Source organism: Littorina saxatilis, linkage group LG15 (assembly GCF_037325665.1).
Source record: "Littorina saxatilis isolate snail1 linkage group LG15, US_GU_Lsax_2.0, whole genome shotgun sequence".
Classification (NCBI taxonomy): Eukaryota; Metazoa; Mollusca; class Gastropoda; order Littorinimorpha; family Littorinidae; genus Littorina; species Littorina saxatilis.
In genome coordinates, this window is record NC_090259.1 from 28,694,173 (window position 1) to 28,711,015 (window position 16,843).

At 40.9% G+C, this 16,843-nt stretch overlaps 1 protein-coding gene across 1 annotated transcript; it reads left to right on the forward strand.

The window, feature by feature from the left end:
• The first annotated feature begins 1,520 nt into the window (after window positions 1-1,520).
• LOC138949009 (uncharacterized) lies at window positions 1,521-15,310 on the forward strand. The gene is made up of 6 exons (XM_070320705.1): window positions 1,521-1,867; window positions 2,115-2,843; window positions 3,424-3,593; window positions 4,038-4,514; window positions 10,287-10,636; window positions 11,672-15,310. The coding sequence occupies exons 1-6, from the start codon at window positions 1,694-1,696 to the stop codon at window positions 12,049-12,051; spliced, it is 2,280 nt and encodes a 759-aa protein (XP_070176806.1). The 5' UTR covers window positions 1,521-1,693; the 3' UTR covers window positions 12,052-15,310.
• Window positions 15,311-16,843: the final 1,533 nt, after the last annotated feature.

The window sequence follows — 16,843 nt, forward strand, 5'->3', positions numbered from 1 at the left end:
TACAATGAAATTTAAAAACAAAAAGGTTGGTTCACACTATCATTAGCTTCATTGTGTGTGTGTGTGTGTGTGTGTGTGTGTGTGTGTGTGTGTGTGTGTGTGTGTGTGTGCGTGCGTGTGTGTGTGTGTATGTGTGTGTGTGTGTGTGTGTGTGTGTGTGTGAGCAAATACGGTCAAACGGCACTACTATAGTCCATTCCACTGAATGAATACGGAAAAACGAGACTACTGTCAAACGAGATACGGTCAACCGGGAGTAAACCCTCTGATATGTATTGCATATATACACACTGTATTTATATAATGTGTGGCAGTACAATGACCCGACGCAGAAGGACAAAACGCAAGCGAGAGCGAGGACCTGAAGAGTCAAGAGAAGGCGAACATTCAGCATCACAAAAATCTCCTTACAACGAAGATCCTTCATGTTCGTCTAAAGTCACCGGTACAGTATTGCTTGCATTCTTTATGTGACCATCGCACCTTCAACAACCCATATGCTAGAATCATCCAAACCAAATCGTTGCTTCTATTACCTTTTCCGACACTCCTCCCCGCCTCCTCCTACCACTACTACGTACGTGCAGTTGCTGCTCTGTGCTACTAGCACCGATACAAGGGTATGTCAAACATGAATGAGAGTGCCCTCAGTACCAAACTCTCATTCATGATTGACATACCCTTGTATCGGTGCTAGTCAATTAACTGACGACTTATATAATATATTATCGTTGCACGGAGCAACAATTATTTAGTTACGTGCGTATTTAAAACACACACACACACACACACACACACACCCCCCCCCCCACACACACACACACACACACATATATACACACCCACTCACACACACACACACACACACACACAGGAATGGGAGGGATTGGGAGGGGACCTTAATGGAACACACACACACACAACTTTTCAAATGGCAAGCTTCGAAACATTGTGCATGTAGGATATATAGTGTTTGGTTGGGTAAGAAAACCCATTTCTCCCGTTAGAGACCACCGGCATCATCTTCAGGTATCATCGTTACACTTAATACGAAGACAACAATGACTACTTATATTATGTAACTCCCCTTAAAGAAAAGGCAGGCTACATAATGCTGGGTGTGTCTTCTCTTTCTTTTGTATTTTCCTTGGGCTACATAATCAAAAAACAAAAGAGGTAAGTACTGTTGTTGGAACGTTGTTTTTGACAAAATACGTTACAATCACAAATATATCAACCCAACGGTCACAAAAAACTTAGCTTCATCGAAATTTCGCCAGGAAGCCCAGCAAACGAAATTTAAAGTGAACAGATAGACAATTAGTCACAAAAACCTTAGCTTCATCGAAATGTCGCCCGCTCGCCAGGAAGCCGAGCAAATGAGCTCGCCAGGAAGCCAAGAAAATGAATTCATTTGCTCGGGTTCCTGGCGAGCGGGCGAAATTTCGATTAAGCTAAGTTTGTTGTGACTAATTGTTTGTCTGTTCATTTTAAAAGACCGTTGGGGCGATATATTTGTGATTGTAAGGTATTTTGTCAATAGCAACGTTCCAACAACTTACCTTTTTATGTTTTTTGATTCTGAATGTTGGAGCGTTGGCAGTCTCTTTGTTTTTGGACTTGGGTTACATATTGCCGGTTTTTTTTCTCCTGTTTTCTCCCTCTCTTTAACTTTAGCTAGATAAAATAATGTATGGCTGTGCTTCTTCTCTTTTACATTCTTTTTCTGTATTTTGTTTGTGTGTTTGTTTTTGGCTTGTTTGTTGTTTTTGAAGCAGAAGCAACACAAAGCGTCACGGAATCTACAGTTACTCAATCACCTTCACCGCCCACACAAGATGCCTGTGAGGGACCAAGCTCCCCGCAAGTAAGTCGCGTACTGACAATTTCTTAGATTAACTGAAGTTAAGTAAATATAATAAACATAATAAATAGGTGAATAAGATTTCTGTTCTCATTTTCGCATTTCCCCCAACTTATTCTCGTAACCTTTTTGACACTTTCACACACTGTTCATTCAACGAACAACAAACATTCCTCTAGTTTTTTTACCAGCAAAAACAAGATCTGCAGTTTCTGAATGCACATGTACATTCGTTGAAATTTATTTTCAGGAAGGGCAGAGCACTCCCCATACAATTCAAGGTCAAGGTTCACTCTCAAACCTACCTCACCCTGATATGGTCCTCTGGCAAAAATTAGTTCCAGAATGGTATCCCGACTATGGAACGAAGACGTACTTCCTGCCAAGTGTATTCATGAACAGGATGCAGCTGAGAAAAACACATGCAGCAGGCCAAGAAGTGCTGGAAATCGATCCTCCAGTTACCCAGCCTAATGTTTCTGGCGCCCTACCAGACAAAGACTTTCGCGAAGACAACGCTCACAAGAAAGTACTTGATTGCGCCCAGCGGTTACAAAGACAGGCCATGTTTGTTATATCTCAGCTGCAGTTTGGCAACTACCTTGGTGAGCCAGCCTATGCAGCAGCAGCCAAAGTACTACTCAGACCCACAGATTTCCCGCTGGCGTCTCAGAACAAAGACCAAGGTGACTTTGACATCCTGATAATCCATAAAGAATTCGGCATCCTGGCTGGCGAAATCAAGTCGATTGGAGACAACTTTTCTGTTTTTAACAAGCCAGAAGAAGAACTGGATGCCATTTTAATTAAAAGAGTGAAGGAAGCCATTAAACAGATGGAGAAATCTCGTGATGTGCTGAGGTATATTGTGCCCATGCACCACAACCAGCAGCCAAGAATCAAGACGACACTGATTTTGCCAAACATTGCCAAAGCGCAGCTAAGAAGAGCCCTGTCAGCATGCAATGACACAAAAACGGTTAGTAAATTGTGAACATCAGGAAGTTCGTTCCTTACTGTTTATTAATTTTGATAAAAAGAGTGGAGAAAGCCATTAAACAGCTGATGAAATCTCATGACGTGCTTACTCACATAGTTCCTACTCATGACAACTGACCTGAATCCAAGGATCAAAACAACACTGATGCTCCCAAATATTGCCAAAGAGCAATTGGAAAGAGCGCTATCTACCAACCAAAACACAAAAACAGTATGATATGGCTGTAAGGATATCTCTATGGCTTGCTGGCTGGCTTGCAGGCTGGCTGATTCCGAATAGCCAAATCGGCTGTCTTCGTCTCTGTACGACGCTCTCTGCCTGTCTGATTGTCTGCCTGTCTTTCGCTCTCTCTCACTTAATTTGTATCTTTTCTTTTTATAGAACCCTCACACTCACTGGAATTGATGAAAGGCCTGTGGAAAAAAAAGCATTTTACGTCTGCATGCTTATTCTATCAACATCAGAAAATAACGTTCAAATCAATTCAATTTTCTGTGTGCATGTCTGTGTGCGTGTGCATTTTCAATGAAAAAATCACAATGCTATATTTTATTTCCAGGAGTTGTGCCATAGTCTTGGCTTAGAAAATACTGAAGACCCTGTCCCACTGTGTCTGACTGAAGACGACCTTCAAAATCCCACCAACTGGTGGAACTGCATCATGACACGAGAGGGCAAAGACCCTGTCCTGGAAAGCGCTGATAGTGTGTACTTGGACCTTATCTCACGGTGAGCATTATTGCCAGAGTAACATCAAAGAGTTGTGTTATGGTCTTGATTAAATATTTTCTAGTTTGATTATTCACTCACCCATGCTATCTTAACTGGGAATTTTTTTATTTTTTTTATTTCTTCCATCCTCTTATTATTTTCTGTTGTATTGAACGATGTGGTGTGCGGGGGTGGTGTTGGGGGGGGGGGGGGTCAGAAGAATCACCAAGATGGAACCCCAAATTGAAGTGTGAATCGATACAGTGTTTAGCCAGTTTATGGCTTCAAATGACCATGATGTTCAAACATGTAGGCTTTTGTGTTTGGACAGGAAGTTTGTGTGAATTAAGTGCCATGTCTTTCTGCCGTGACTGTGATTGTTTTGATATTTAATAGCAGTTTGGTAATGATGCACGTAATCATCTACCGCGTATATCACACATAAAATGCTCGTTTGTTTAGCTTCTGTGGACCTGCAACAACCATCACGGTGCACTGTCCATCGACTCCCCGGCGGGCCCGTGGCACAAGCTCTCCTCTTAGGTCACCGGGGAAAGGAGTCGCAGAGACAGCGAAGAGGTTTGCACCGGTAGATATCATGCTCCATCCTACACAAGTGAACCTGCTCAATGCAATGCAGCCTCTTGTGTACATCGCAGGACCACCTGGTACTGGCAAGACTGTTGTCCTCCTCATCAAAGCACGGGATTGGCTAACACAACAGAAAACTGTGCTTCTCGTTAGCACACACCCTGAAGGCCTTGGAGCGTCTTACATGATAGAAGCACAGCTGGAACAATCAGGGGGAACACATGGGCAAGTACAGATCCTTCCATTGGACCTGACGAAGGGAGACTACACAGATGCACTGTCTGAGCTTCAGAACAAAGCACAACATGGTGAACTTTACATCATAGCCGATGAAGTCTTCAACGGAAGGTCAGTTGTTGCTATTTAGTTAATATTGACTCTCTGTTCTCTCAGTGTCTCAGAGATGATCCTCTCTCCTTCTGTTTTTTTCTTCCATTTAAAAAAAAAATTCCACTGTATGTGTGTGTGTATGTATGCGTGTGTGTATATGTTACAGTAAATTCTCAAAACCAGGAAATTTGCGAAATCCCTGAAAATTTCAGTAAATTTGTGAATTTCCTGTTTCACTCGGGGATTTCACGAATTTCCTAAAAATTCTAGGAAATTTGCGAATTTCCTGTTTTCAAGGGGCAGGAAATTCGCAAATTTACTGAAACACATTTGAAGAGAAACAAGTGCTTTGTTGGTTGCTTGTGAACCATTTAATGATTCTGATTTCCTTATATTAATGCAAGTTATACACTCATATTTCTCTCTCTCTCTCTCTCTCTCTCTCTCTCTCTCTCTCTCTCTCTCTCTCTCTTAAACTGTAATTATTTCATAAAATTGTTAACATAAAATCTGAACGAGTACATTAAAAGGTACATTGTGACACTCACATCTCTCTCCTATACTGTCATTTGCGGCCAGCCGTGGTAGAACAGTCCATTATGATACAAGATAAAAACAAAACAAGCCGGGCATGTACAGCACAGACATATGGCACGTAATATAAGCATTCGCTTGAGTTCATGGCCCTATTATTTCTCGTTTTATTATTGTTACATTTAGTCAAGTTATGACTAAATGTTTTAACATAGAGGGGGGAATCGAGACGAGGGTCGTGGTGTATGTGTGTGTGTGTGTATGTGTGTGTGTGTGTGTGTGTGTGTGTGTGTGTGTGTGTGTGTGTGTGTGTGTGTGTGTGTGTGCGTGCGTGCGTGTAGAGCGATTCAGACCAAACTACTGGACCGATCTTTATGAAATTTTACATGAGAGTTCCTGGGTATGATATCCCCATACATTTTTTTGATAAATGTCTTTGATGACGTCATATCCGGCTTTTCGTGAAAGTTGAGGCGGCACTGTCACGCCCTCATTTTTCAACCAAATTGGTTGAAATTTTGGTCAAGTAATCTTCGACAAAGCCCGGACTTCGGTATTGCATTTCAGCGTGGTGGCTTAAAAATTAATTAATGACTTTGGTCATTAAAAATCTGAAAATTGTAAAAAAAATATTTTTTTTATAAAACGATCCAAATTTACGTTTATCTTATTCTGCATCATCTGCTGATTCCAAAAACATATAAATATGTTATATTTGTATTAAAAACAAGCTCTGAAAATTAAATATATAAAAATTATTTTCAAAATTAAATTTTCCAAATCAATTTAAAAACACTTTCATCTTATTCCTTGTCGGTTTCTGATTCCAAAAACATATTGATATGATATGTTTGAATTAAAAACACGCTCAGACAGTTAAAACGAAGAGAGGTACAGAAAAGCGTGCTATCCTTCACAGCGCAACTACTAAACCGCTCTTCTTGTCAATTTCACTGCCTATGCCGCGAGCGGTGGACCGACGATGCTACGAGTATACGGTCTTGCTGCGTTGCATTGCGTTCAGTTTCATTCTGTGAGTTCGACAGCTACTTGACTAAATGTTGTATTTTCGCCTTGCGCGACTTGTCTCATGTTTAATTGAATAAAACCGTGTTTAAACCAAGACATAATTATGGCATTGAAAAGACGCTTAAAAATTTCTTCATGGTGCGTCTTATTTATTGGTGCAAGATTGGCTGCTGTGACATCTTGAGTTGCACAGTACTTTGGCTTTGTAGCACTTGCATCGATTTGTTTTACATTTTGTCGACCCTGCACAGCTGCATTTCACAAAGCCTTGCCCGCCACGATGCTGACTGTTCTATCACGGCTGACCGCAACGACACAGCCTTGTCAAGAGAGACATCTTCTTCGGTTAGCAATCTCTGCGGACATAAATCAAACTGGTTTCGAGAATATCCGCCATGTAAGATACCAGCCTTAACCGCAATCGTCACTGTAGATGTCTGTTTCCACGTCCCTGTGTAAAATCACACCAAGTATATTTCTTGGATCTCCTCTGCCACGATCCACTAGAGGCACGGGCACAGCGACATTATTACCAACTTCCGGCTTTCAGGTCCACCCGACTTCTCTTCACCATTCGCTGTGCTTGAGACATTTGACCAGAAAAAGCATCTGCTCGACACCGTTTGATCTGACCACTGCGAGCATCCAACATTTGTCCTGGAACATCTGCGATGACCGGTGTGTCCATGCAACTAGTAAGTGATTGCGAACCGAAAGCTGGATCGCTTGATTCAGAAGGAGTCGTGTTTGATCCAGAAGGAGCTGGCGGGTTTGATTCCGAAGGAGCTGGAGGGTTTGATTCTGAAGGAGCCTGAGAGTTTGATTCCGAAGGAGCTGGAGGGTTTGACTCTGAAGGAGCCTGAGAGTTTGATTCCGAAGGAGCTGGAGGGTTTGATTCTGCAGGAGCCTGAGAGTTTGATTCCGAAGGAGCTGGAGGGTTTGATTCTGAAGGAGCCTGAGAGTTTGATTCCGAAGGAGCTGGAGGGTTTGACTCTGAAGGAGCCTGAGAGTTTGATTCCGAAGGAGCTGGAGGGTTTGATTCTGAAGGAGCCTGAGAGTTTGATTCCGAAGGAGCTGGAGGGTTTGATTCTGAAGGAGCCTGAGAGTTTGATTCCGAAGGAGCTGGAGGGTTTGACTCTGAAGGAGCCTGAGAGTTTGATTCCGAAGGAGCTGGAGGGTTTGATTCTGAAGGAGCCTCAGAGTTTGATTCCGAAGGAGCTGGAGGGTTTGATTCTGAATGAGCCTGAGGGTTTGATTCCGAAGGAGCTGGAGGGTTTGATTCTGAAGGAGTCTGAGGGTTTGATTCTGTAGGAGATGGATCGCTGGATTCAGAGGATGGCTGATGCAAAACCAGTGCCAGGAGATCTTCAGTTTCCAAATTCTTCAGGACTTCAAAGGGTAGAGATGATGTTGTGAGCCCAACACTAGCCTCGCTGCCGAATAGTGCTGAGTAGGGGGATCGCTTTATTCCAGAATGATGGGAAGAGTTTTTATAAAACTGCACAAACTTTATCCCTGTTGCCCAGTCTTGAGTATGATTGTCCGCTAGCCAGGCCACCAGCATGTCTTTGATGTCACCATTTGCTCTTTCAACCGATCCCTGGCTTTGTGGATGTCGCGGCTTCCAATGTTGGCCAAAAATCTTTCAGTTCTGAAATGATGTTGGCTGTGAACTCAGTGCTGTTATCGCTTTGGAGAATTGCAGGAGCACCGATCACGAGAAAGATGTCAAGCAGCTGGGCTGCAACCTCTACAGCGCGTTTGCTCCTAATAGGCCGGAGGACGCAGAACTTGGTGAGATGGTCTTGATACACCATGATCCATTTGTAACCGTTGCTTGGCATGGACTGCATGTCAACAAGATCAACTTGTCCTCGTGATGCAAATTACTTGCTGATGATTGGACGCACAACTACACCTTTTGTCATGGGTCTCTTTCTCTTTTTCTGACATTCCTCGCATAGTGACTTGAAAAGCTCGAGCGATTTGGTACTAATGTTTGCATATTTCCTTTGTGTTTCTTTGATCATTCGATCACGCCCACCATGGCCCGTCGAGATATGAGCGCGCTTGATGACGTCGAAAGTTTCCTCGATGGTGACATAGTAGACAGGGGTTTGTTCAGCACAACTCCTCTTCTTAATGAGCTTTTCAACAGGACCACACTGTAGAACGTCATACTTGAAAACACAAATACAAAATGTGTGGTAGGGCACTCGATCCATGCTTTGGTAAAAGATGTATTGCGTATGAAAGCCTGGTTTTTTTTCAGAGTGACAGTGACAGACAGACACAAACAGACAGACACAGACAGACAGACACAGACAGAAAGCCACCCAGCCAGCCAAGCTAGCAGACAGGCAGGCAGATAAAAAGAGCGACAGTGATATAGAGAGAGAGACAGAAAGGCAGACAGAGACAGACAGACAGACACAGACAGAAAGACACCCAGCCAGGCTAGCAGACTGGCAGGCAGATAAAAAGAGCGACAGTGAGATAGAGATTGAGAGACAGACACACAGAAAGGCAGAGACTGAAAGACAGCCAGAGCAACAACAACAACAAAAAGAGAGAGAGAGAGAGAGAGAGAGATAAAGATAAAGAGAGAGAGAGAAAGAAAGAGAGAGAGAAAGAAAGAGAAAGAGAGAAATAAAGAGAGAGAGAGATAGAGAGAGAGATAAAGATAAAGAGAGAGAGAAAAAGAGTGAGAGAGAGAAAGAAAGAGAAAGAGAGAAATAAAGAGAGAGAGAGAGAGAGAGAGAGAGAGAGAGAGAGAGAGAGAGAGAGAGAGAGAGAGAGAGAGAGAGAGAGAGAGAGAGAGAGAGAGACGGAGCAATAGACATAGAGAGAGACCGACAGAGAAAGATAAACTCACTTCGCCAGGTTATAATATTCCTGTCGACTTTGGGTTGCGTTGTTTACGGCTGCAGTCTTGACATCTTCCACCATCTTGTTATATTCCGATTTTGGGATTAAACAATATGTTTTATTTTCCTCACGTTGTCTGAAAAGTTCTGTGGTGAACTTCAGTTCAACATCTGCATTGCCTGCCATCCTGTTGGGCTGCCTATCAGCAACATGAACCAAACGCGGACTGAACTGCAAAGGCTTATGGTCTGTCAGATTTGGTAGTTCAGGTGTGAGCTATTTTTACATGAGTTTTCGTAATCCCAACACCACAAACTTCTTATAACTTATTTTCACTTTCCTTTCATGTGGCTGGCGTGGCGGGTTGGTAGTGTGTCGGACCCAAAAATTGAAGATGTTCGGTTCAAATCATGCTCAAATGAACTTTTTTTTTTATTTTTTTTTTCTTCTAACAGTAAATCTATCAAAATCACAATGTAAAATAAAGAAAACGGATTTTTTTGATTTTTTTTAAGAATTTTACAAATTTACTGAAACGTTTTTCATTGTTCAGTAAATTTGTGAAAAAATGGCATGCTCATTTCAGGAAATTCGCAAATTTCCTAGAATATTTAGGAAATTCGTGAAATCCTCGAGTGAAACAGGAAATTCACAAATTTACTGAAATTTTCAGGGATTTCGCAAATTTCCTAGTTTCGAGAATTTACTGTAACATATACATCGATTCCAAGAAAACTACAGGACCGATCTTCATGAAAGTTTACATGAGAGTTTTTTTTCCATTTTTTCGATAAATGTCTTTGATGACGTCATATCCGTTTTTTTGTAAAAGTTGAGGCCGTACTGTCACGCCCTCATTTTTTTAATAGAATTCATTGACATTTTGGGTCAAGCAATTTTCGACGAAGCCCGGACTATGGGATTGAATTTCAGCTCCGCAGCTTACAAATTAGTTAATTGAATTTTACACTAACAGATTTTAAAATGATTGCAACGTATTCCCCACTTTCTCCTAATTTAAAAAACATAATATTATGTCATATTTACTATAAACGAGCTCAGAATTACAGAAAATAGGATTAAGTAAGTACTGCGTTCGCGCGCTACGCGGAGACGAGCGTGACCCGTCTCAGTTTTTCGATGTTGTTAGTCGAGACTATCTTAATATAGTCTCGGCGATGACTGTTTTTGGTGTTAATCTGTTACTTTGATGACGACAGCTTGACTAAATGTGTTTATATCGCTTCACGCGACTTGTTATAATTCCACTGTATTTGTAGTCAGCATTTGATCTTCAGAAAAAAACTTTGGTGTAGCGTATCAAAGTAAGAATTGACAATTCTATCTTTCATTTTACAGTGCTTTCAGGGACTTGTGCCGCGATCTGAAACAGGCAGTGCATGGACTCCATCTCTGGGCAGCCAGTCTGTATCACGGAAAAGGTCCAGGGTGTCTCGAAGAGGTAATCCTCACAGAACCACTGAGAACAACGCCCAGGGTAACACGGGAGATCAAAGAGTCTGGTTTCTTCACACAGGGCGACGTCAAGCTCTATACCATCCCCAGAGGACCACTGCCGACAGATGGTCCTGCTATTATTAGCTTGCTTCATGAAGGAGAGGGGCATGGCCGTGGCACAACGTACGACTGCAGGCAATGTGGAAAGAGCATTGCCAAACAACTGATTAAACTTGATGTTGGTCAAGCAGGTATGGTCATAGTAATCGCATACAATTAATTACAAACGAACAAACAACAAGATGCGTGAAGCTAAATTTATACATTTAGTCAATCTGTCGAACTCACAGAATGAAACTGAACGCACCGCGCTGATCGCTTGATGTGACAAGCCAATATAGCACAGTAGCGTACAACGCGTTAGAGGAAAGCAAGCTTGCTTCTATACTCTGTAGGTTAGTATTGATGATTTTATTATAAATTAATTTATGTTCTAAATATTTTTGGGAGAAAGACCAGAGCACAGCTAATTAATTAGCCACTCGCATTATTACCATTAACACAAATCATATGCACAACTTACACGCATCATGCACACACCTTGTTCTCATCACCTGTTCAATACACATTCATAACACATCAACATTGATGTTTCTGTCGCTGAAGGTTTTTTTCAGCGACTACTGATTTTAGTAGAGCAAAAGCTCTACCACAGTAAAATCATGACCGAAGAACATTATAATAACAATAACAATAACAATAACAGCACTTTATTGTCCATTAAAATATTACATAAAAATGGAAAATTTTCTTCGGCACACCCTGCCTGCCTGTAAACGATTATAACAACAATTGTATAGGACAACACACATAAAACATAAAACATAGGTTCACGTATGTAATAACAAGCACGCCTATCATATTCCCTATAACACTGACCTAAAGTATCTTGTTGTGCTATTTATAGTCGCTTTCAGTACTTACAGAGGTTGAGTTTTCAGTTAAACGAGCTGACCACTGATAACACCACACAGAGGAGCTGGGGGATCAAATATTCTGGTTTCGTATCACACGCAGGGCACACTATATCTGACCAATATCAAGAACAAACTTTGCTAACAGAAAATGTTCACACAAAGACACAAAAACGGGCAGTGGCATAGACTAGACACTTGCAGACTCATTGCTGGCATGCAGTCAAATTGTGCTGGCATCTAGTAAATAATTGTCTCTGAAAAAGGAACAAGCATATGAAAATGACCGGGTTTGGTCGAATGTTTTTTCAGCATCAGCAGACGATCCACGGAGCTATCAGCATGTCTTCATACTAACGGAGGGACAAGACCTAATGGACAAGAAGCAAGACCTTGTGGACATGGGGCCAGACACTTCGGCAGCGGCCACCCGCCAGAGCGGTCTACTCTTGGGACTGGATGATTTAACCATTCCCTACATAGTGCTACAGGAAGGTGACAGCGATGGTATCAAACAGGTTGCCACGATGTCAGGGCCAAATAAGGTGATCGTTGCGCGGTGTAAGATTGTCAGTGGTCTGGAAAGGCCAGTAGTAGTCTGGGTGCAGGGGGATCAGACCCCACAAGATGAAAATAATGGTAGACTGTATGCCATGTCTCGCACCACTGCGCAGCTCATCTGGGTCAGGTAGATACACGATACACGAAAAACTCAAAATAAAATGCCAGACACTGATATGCCCCACTAGTTGGAAGATCTGAGTTTTTGTACAAGAAACATTCATGTAAAAAAAAGTTTCCTATGCCTAGTCCATCAGAAATGGTTCTTGAACTTTGAGGAGTGAAATGAAGATCATGGGAAAACAAAGTAAGAAAAAATCAAATATTCAATTATACCGTGTCATAGAGAACCCGAATTTATGGGGGTATTCTTATGAAATATTGATTTTGCTTCTTGTTTTTGTTTTCTATATAGAAATGTGCATGTGCCATTTCTTCAGAAGAAATATAATTCAAAGTCTATACCCGCGGCCAATACCATTTCATATTGTAGAATGTCTTCTTTGGTGTAAATCAATATTGATGTATAGATCTGTACTGTGCTGTTTGTACGGACTTATACCTACATGTTATGCATTACGCTGAGTTAAACTAGAGAGTAGGTATCTAGCACCATGATACTGGTTTCAATGATTTCAATATTAGGTGAAATTATATAAGTAACTGCAGTCCATGGGCCTACTGAGGGCAGCAACCCACCTCCCCCCTCTCTCGCACACACACACACACACACATTGCCACACACACACACACACACACACACACACACCACACACACACACACACACTCTCTCACACACACACACACACACACTCACACACACACACACACACACACACACACACACACAAACACAACCACACACACATTATGAGCAGAAGATATCAAACAAACCATGCTCAGGACAAAAGATACATTTCACAGGTTGGATAAATACATGTACAGAATTTGAGTTATGACCATTTGTCGCTCATTCATTAATGCTGATATGTATAACTTCTCTGCAATGTTTTGATTTGACTGCGATGTTATTCTTCTTGCAATTCATTGTTTCCATATAGTTGTAGGATTGAGATTGTTTGAAACACACAACAAACACACACACACACACACACACACACACACACACACACACACACACACACAAAGCTCATGAATACGTTTTGTGACGAAGCACATGTTTAAATATCGCAAGGGGGGTAACTGGGTCTTCTTAGCATTTAGTTTGGACTGGGGTATCTACCCTTCTTACATGTGTGTTATTGTTAGTTTGTTTAATTATTTGTTACTATTGATATTTTCTACTATTGAACTATATGGAAAACAATGTTGTTGTTTTTAAAAATTATTTTTAAATATAAATAGTAAATAAGTTTGTTTTCGTTACTATATTAAATAAACAATGAATTAGTAAATGATTGAGCTAGTCGTTGGTTTGTTGGCTTATAAATTATTTACAACGATTAATGAGTTTGAGGCTTGAAATAAATTTTTCTCGGTGCTCTTAAGCACGCACATTAGCATTGTTATTTTAGTAATTTAAAACAGTATGTTAAGTGTTGTTTCTAAGAATGAATGTGATTCTATGTTTTGGTTTGTGTTTGCTTGTACGTGTTGTTTATGTGTTTTAAAAGGCACGTTTATTTGTAAATAGATTTTTTATAGCGATCTTAAACAAAAAACGTTTTCCAGTGAATGTTTTTAACCGGTCTTAACCAAATTTAGATAACATAAAATGTCATATTTTTTATGATCTGGAGTTTTTACCATACATGGTCGAAGAAACCCTTTTAACCCTCACAATCAAATTGTTTTTGATAATTTTAATAGTGCTAGTCTCTAAATACGGGATGAGGTTGATGCGACTGTAAATATTACTACTGCTATTACGTCTACTACTTCTACTAAATTTAAGGCTTACATTTTCACTGATTGGAGCACATTTTCTTTTAAATGTAGCAGATAACTAATAGTGGTTGTATAATTTTTTTCTGACTGCTGTACTTTACCATCGCGTGCATTAATTAGCTACTGCTAATTTCGTATCATCATACACTGGCACCTCTGATTTAAGAAATGCGGTTCTTAAAAGGGAGGGTGAAGCTTAATGTGGAAGTAGATTGTGTAACACTATGAAGAAAACGTCTCAGAAGATGACGTCTTGATGATAGTAGACGTAGTCTTTGGGTCTTAATGATATACGATACCGACGCATGCACAGCCTAGCGGTGACCTAATGAGTAATTTTCTCCTGCTGCTGTATTGTATTGTATTACATGTAAAGCTAATTGGTCATCATTTCATTATAGAAACGATTCTCTCTTTTTGGTTGGAGTGTTATGTGCACGCTATACTTATCCATGTGATTTTTATATTTAGTCAAGTTTTGACTAAATATTTTAACGTAGAGGGGGGAATCGAGACGAGGGTCGTGGTGTATGTGTGTGTGTGTGTGTGTGTGCGTGCGTGCGTGCGTGTAGAGCGATTCAGACCAAACTACTGGGCCGATCTTTATGAAATTTTACATGAGAGTTCCTGGGATTGATATCCCCGAACGTTTTTCTCCTTTTTTCGATAAATGTCTTTGATGACGTCATATCCGGCTTTTCGTGAAAGTTGAGGCGGCACTGTCACGCTCTCATTTTTCAACCAAATTGGTTGAAATTTTGGTCAAGTAATCTTCGACGAAGCCCGGACTTCGGTATTGCATTTCAGCTTGGTGGCTTAAAAATTAATTAATGACTTTGGTCATTAAAAATCTGGAAATTGTAAAAAAAAATAAAAAATTATAAAACGATCCAAATTTACGTTTATCTTATTCTCCATAATTTGCTGATTCCAAAAACATATAAATATGTTATATTCGGATTAAAAACAAGCTCTGAAAATTAAATATATAAAAATTATTATCAAAATTAAATTGTCCAAATCAATTTAAAAACACTTTCATCTTATTCCTTGTTGGTTCCTGATTCCAAAAACATATAGATATGATATGTTTGGATTAAAAACACGCTCAGAAAGTTAAAACAAAGAGAGGTACAGAAAAGCGTGCTATCCTTCTTAGGGCAACTACTACCCCGCTCTTCTTGTCAATTTCACTGCCTTTGCCATGAGCGGTGGACTGACGATGCTACGAGTATACTAGTGCTAGGACTAGCTGCAGAATAGGGGCTGAATTGTTCGGATTGGTATACCAACATGATACTTTATACAGTTAAAAAGACATCTCTCAGGATCCAAATACCAGGGAGGGGCAACTTCTAAATGGTCTATGAACGAAAATATGACCTGTTTAGTAAGCATACCCTCAAAACGCACTTTTGCAGAAGGTGAACATTCAAAACACCAGTTCTTTGTAACAAAGAGTTTAGTTTACCTTTGAATTAACATTTATGTTTGCCTGTACCATGTTTCCAACATCAGGACAATAAACACACTGCAGGGCCGGATCCAGGGGGGGGGGGGTTTCCGGGTTTTCCGGACCCCCCCCCCCCCCTAAAAAAAAAGTATTAAAAAAATACATTTAAAAATAAAGAGAAACTGAAGGCTCAAATTGCACCAGATTCCTCCATTTTCCTTGATTTGTATCAACATTTTCCGGGGGGGGTATGCCCCCGGCCCCCCCCCCCCCCCCCTAGGAGCTGGCCTCTGTCTTCTAAATGACGGTTTCGGAAAGTAGTTGGGTAATTTGCTGGCTCAGGTTGCACAAAATCGGTCAATTTTCCTTGTATTGGTAATCTAATTTGTCTTCTTAAATATACTTTTTGAAGGTGTATTACGTCGGGAAGTTTCTTGGCTCAGATTGCACCAGATTGCTCCATTTTCGCGCACACAACTAAACACTTCGCGTCGTCGAATTGTCCCTTTAAGAAATTTGGAAACCCCCATGATGTGATCCGCCCCTGCACTGGCTATTGACGTTTTATAATTATATAGAATTGAATCGGTTTTCTTTTCAAGAACGGTACCGTCTAGTAACAATCGCAAGCTTGCACATTGACTATTAAAATTATGCAAATGACAAATATTTTCTTGCTATTTGCTATCTTTTTGGAATGGGTTCATGATTCTGCTTTATTTTAAAGCAAAGACAGATGACACTACGACACTACATACTGATGTAAAATATACTGTCCGGTCAATTGTCTACAGATAAATTCTCAACAAGGTTGTAGAGGCCCTCCTATTTACAAATACTGTACACAAGCTGTATTTCTACTATTCGTTAACAAAGAAATGCATTTCATGCATAATGCCAGAGTTTGAAAAAGAAACCTGTAAACATAGTTTCTTCTATATCCATAGCGATTTACTCACATAACCGGTTCATGAATTCAGTCTTTCAGTCACGCTGGCATTAGCCATCACAGAAGCAAAGAGCAGTGCAGGGGACACCCGCTGTGGCACAGCTACACGGACCTCTACAACCTTTCTTGCAGCTGCATTTTACTAGTTCAGAGCAGATCTTAGATGCATCTGGAAGTGATGTCCAAACAGGCGAATAAGTTCTATCAACTTCTTCCCAGCCCCAGCTTGCAGGATCTGGAATCTCTGGCTGCGGAATGAGAGCTTCCTTCCAGATGAGTGCATGCAGGATCGCTCTTTTCGTGTGTTCAAGAAGAGTACTGTAGCTTGAGTGGGTGGGGTGTTTTCCAGCATGCGCCCGGCCTTTCTTCGTGAACAGGTGTTTTCTTTCATCGTTCACCTTGTCGGAAACACTGGTCTTGTTGAACATCAACGAGACAAAGAGCTCAATCTGGCTGAACTTGTCCGGTGATGCAAGCACCCAAAGGAACAGCTGTGAATTCTGGATCAGACATCCACACTTCCCAGCATCTCTTCTTACTGACACCAAAGAAAGATGACACAGTGTCGCAGCCAGTCAGAGAATGAAACATCAGAGGTGCTGCTTATTTCTC

What these genes read in the sequence shown, in the direction of transcription:
- LOC138949009 (XM_070320705.1), top strand. Translation starts at nt 1,694, where the DNA reads ATGGCTGTGCTTCTTCTCTTTTACATTCTTTTTCTGTATTTTGTTTGT. An exon ending in CATGCAATGACACAAAAACG is followed by an intron (nt 2,844 to 3,423) that starts GTTAGTAAATTG and finishes TTTTATTTCCAG; the next exon opens with GAGTTGTGCCATAGTCTTGG. An exon ending in TACTTGGACCTTATCTCACG is followed by an intron (nt 3,594 to 4,037) that starts GTGAGCATTATT and finishes TCGTTTGTTTAG; the next exon opens with CTTCTGTGGACCTGCAACAA.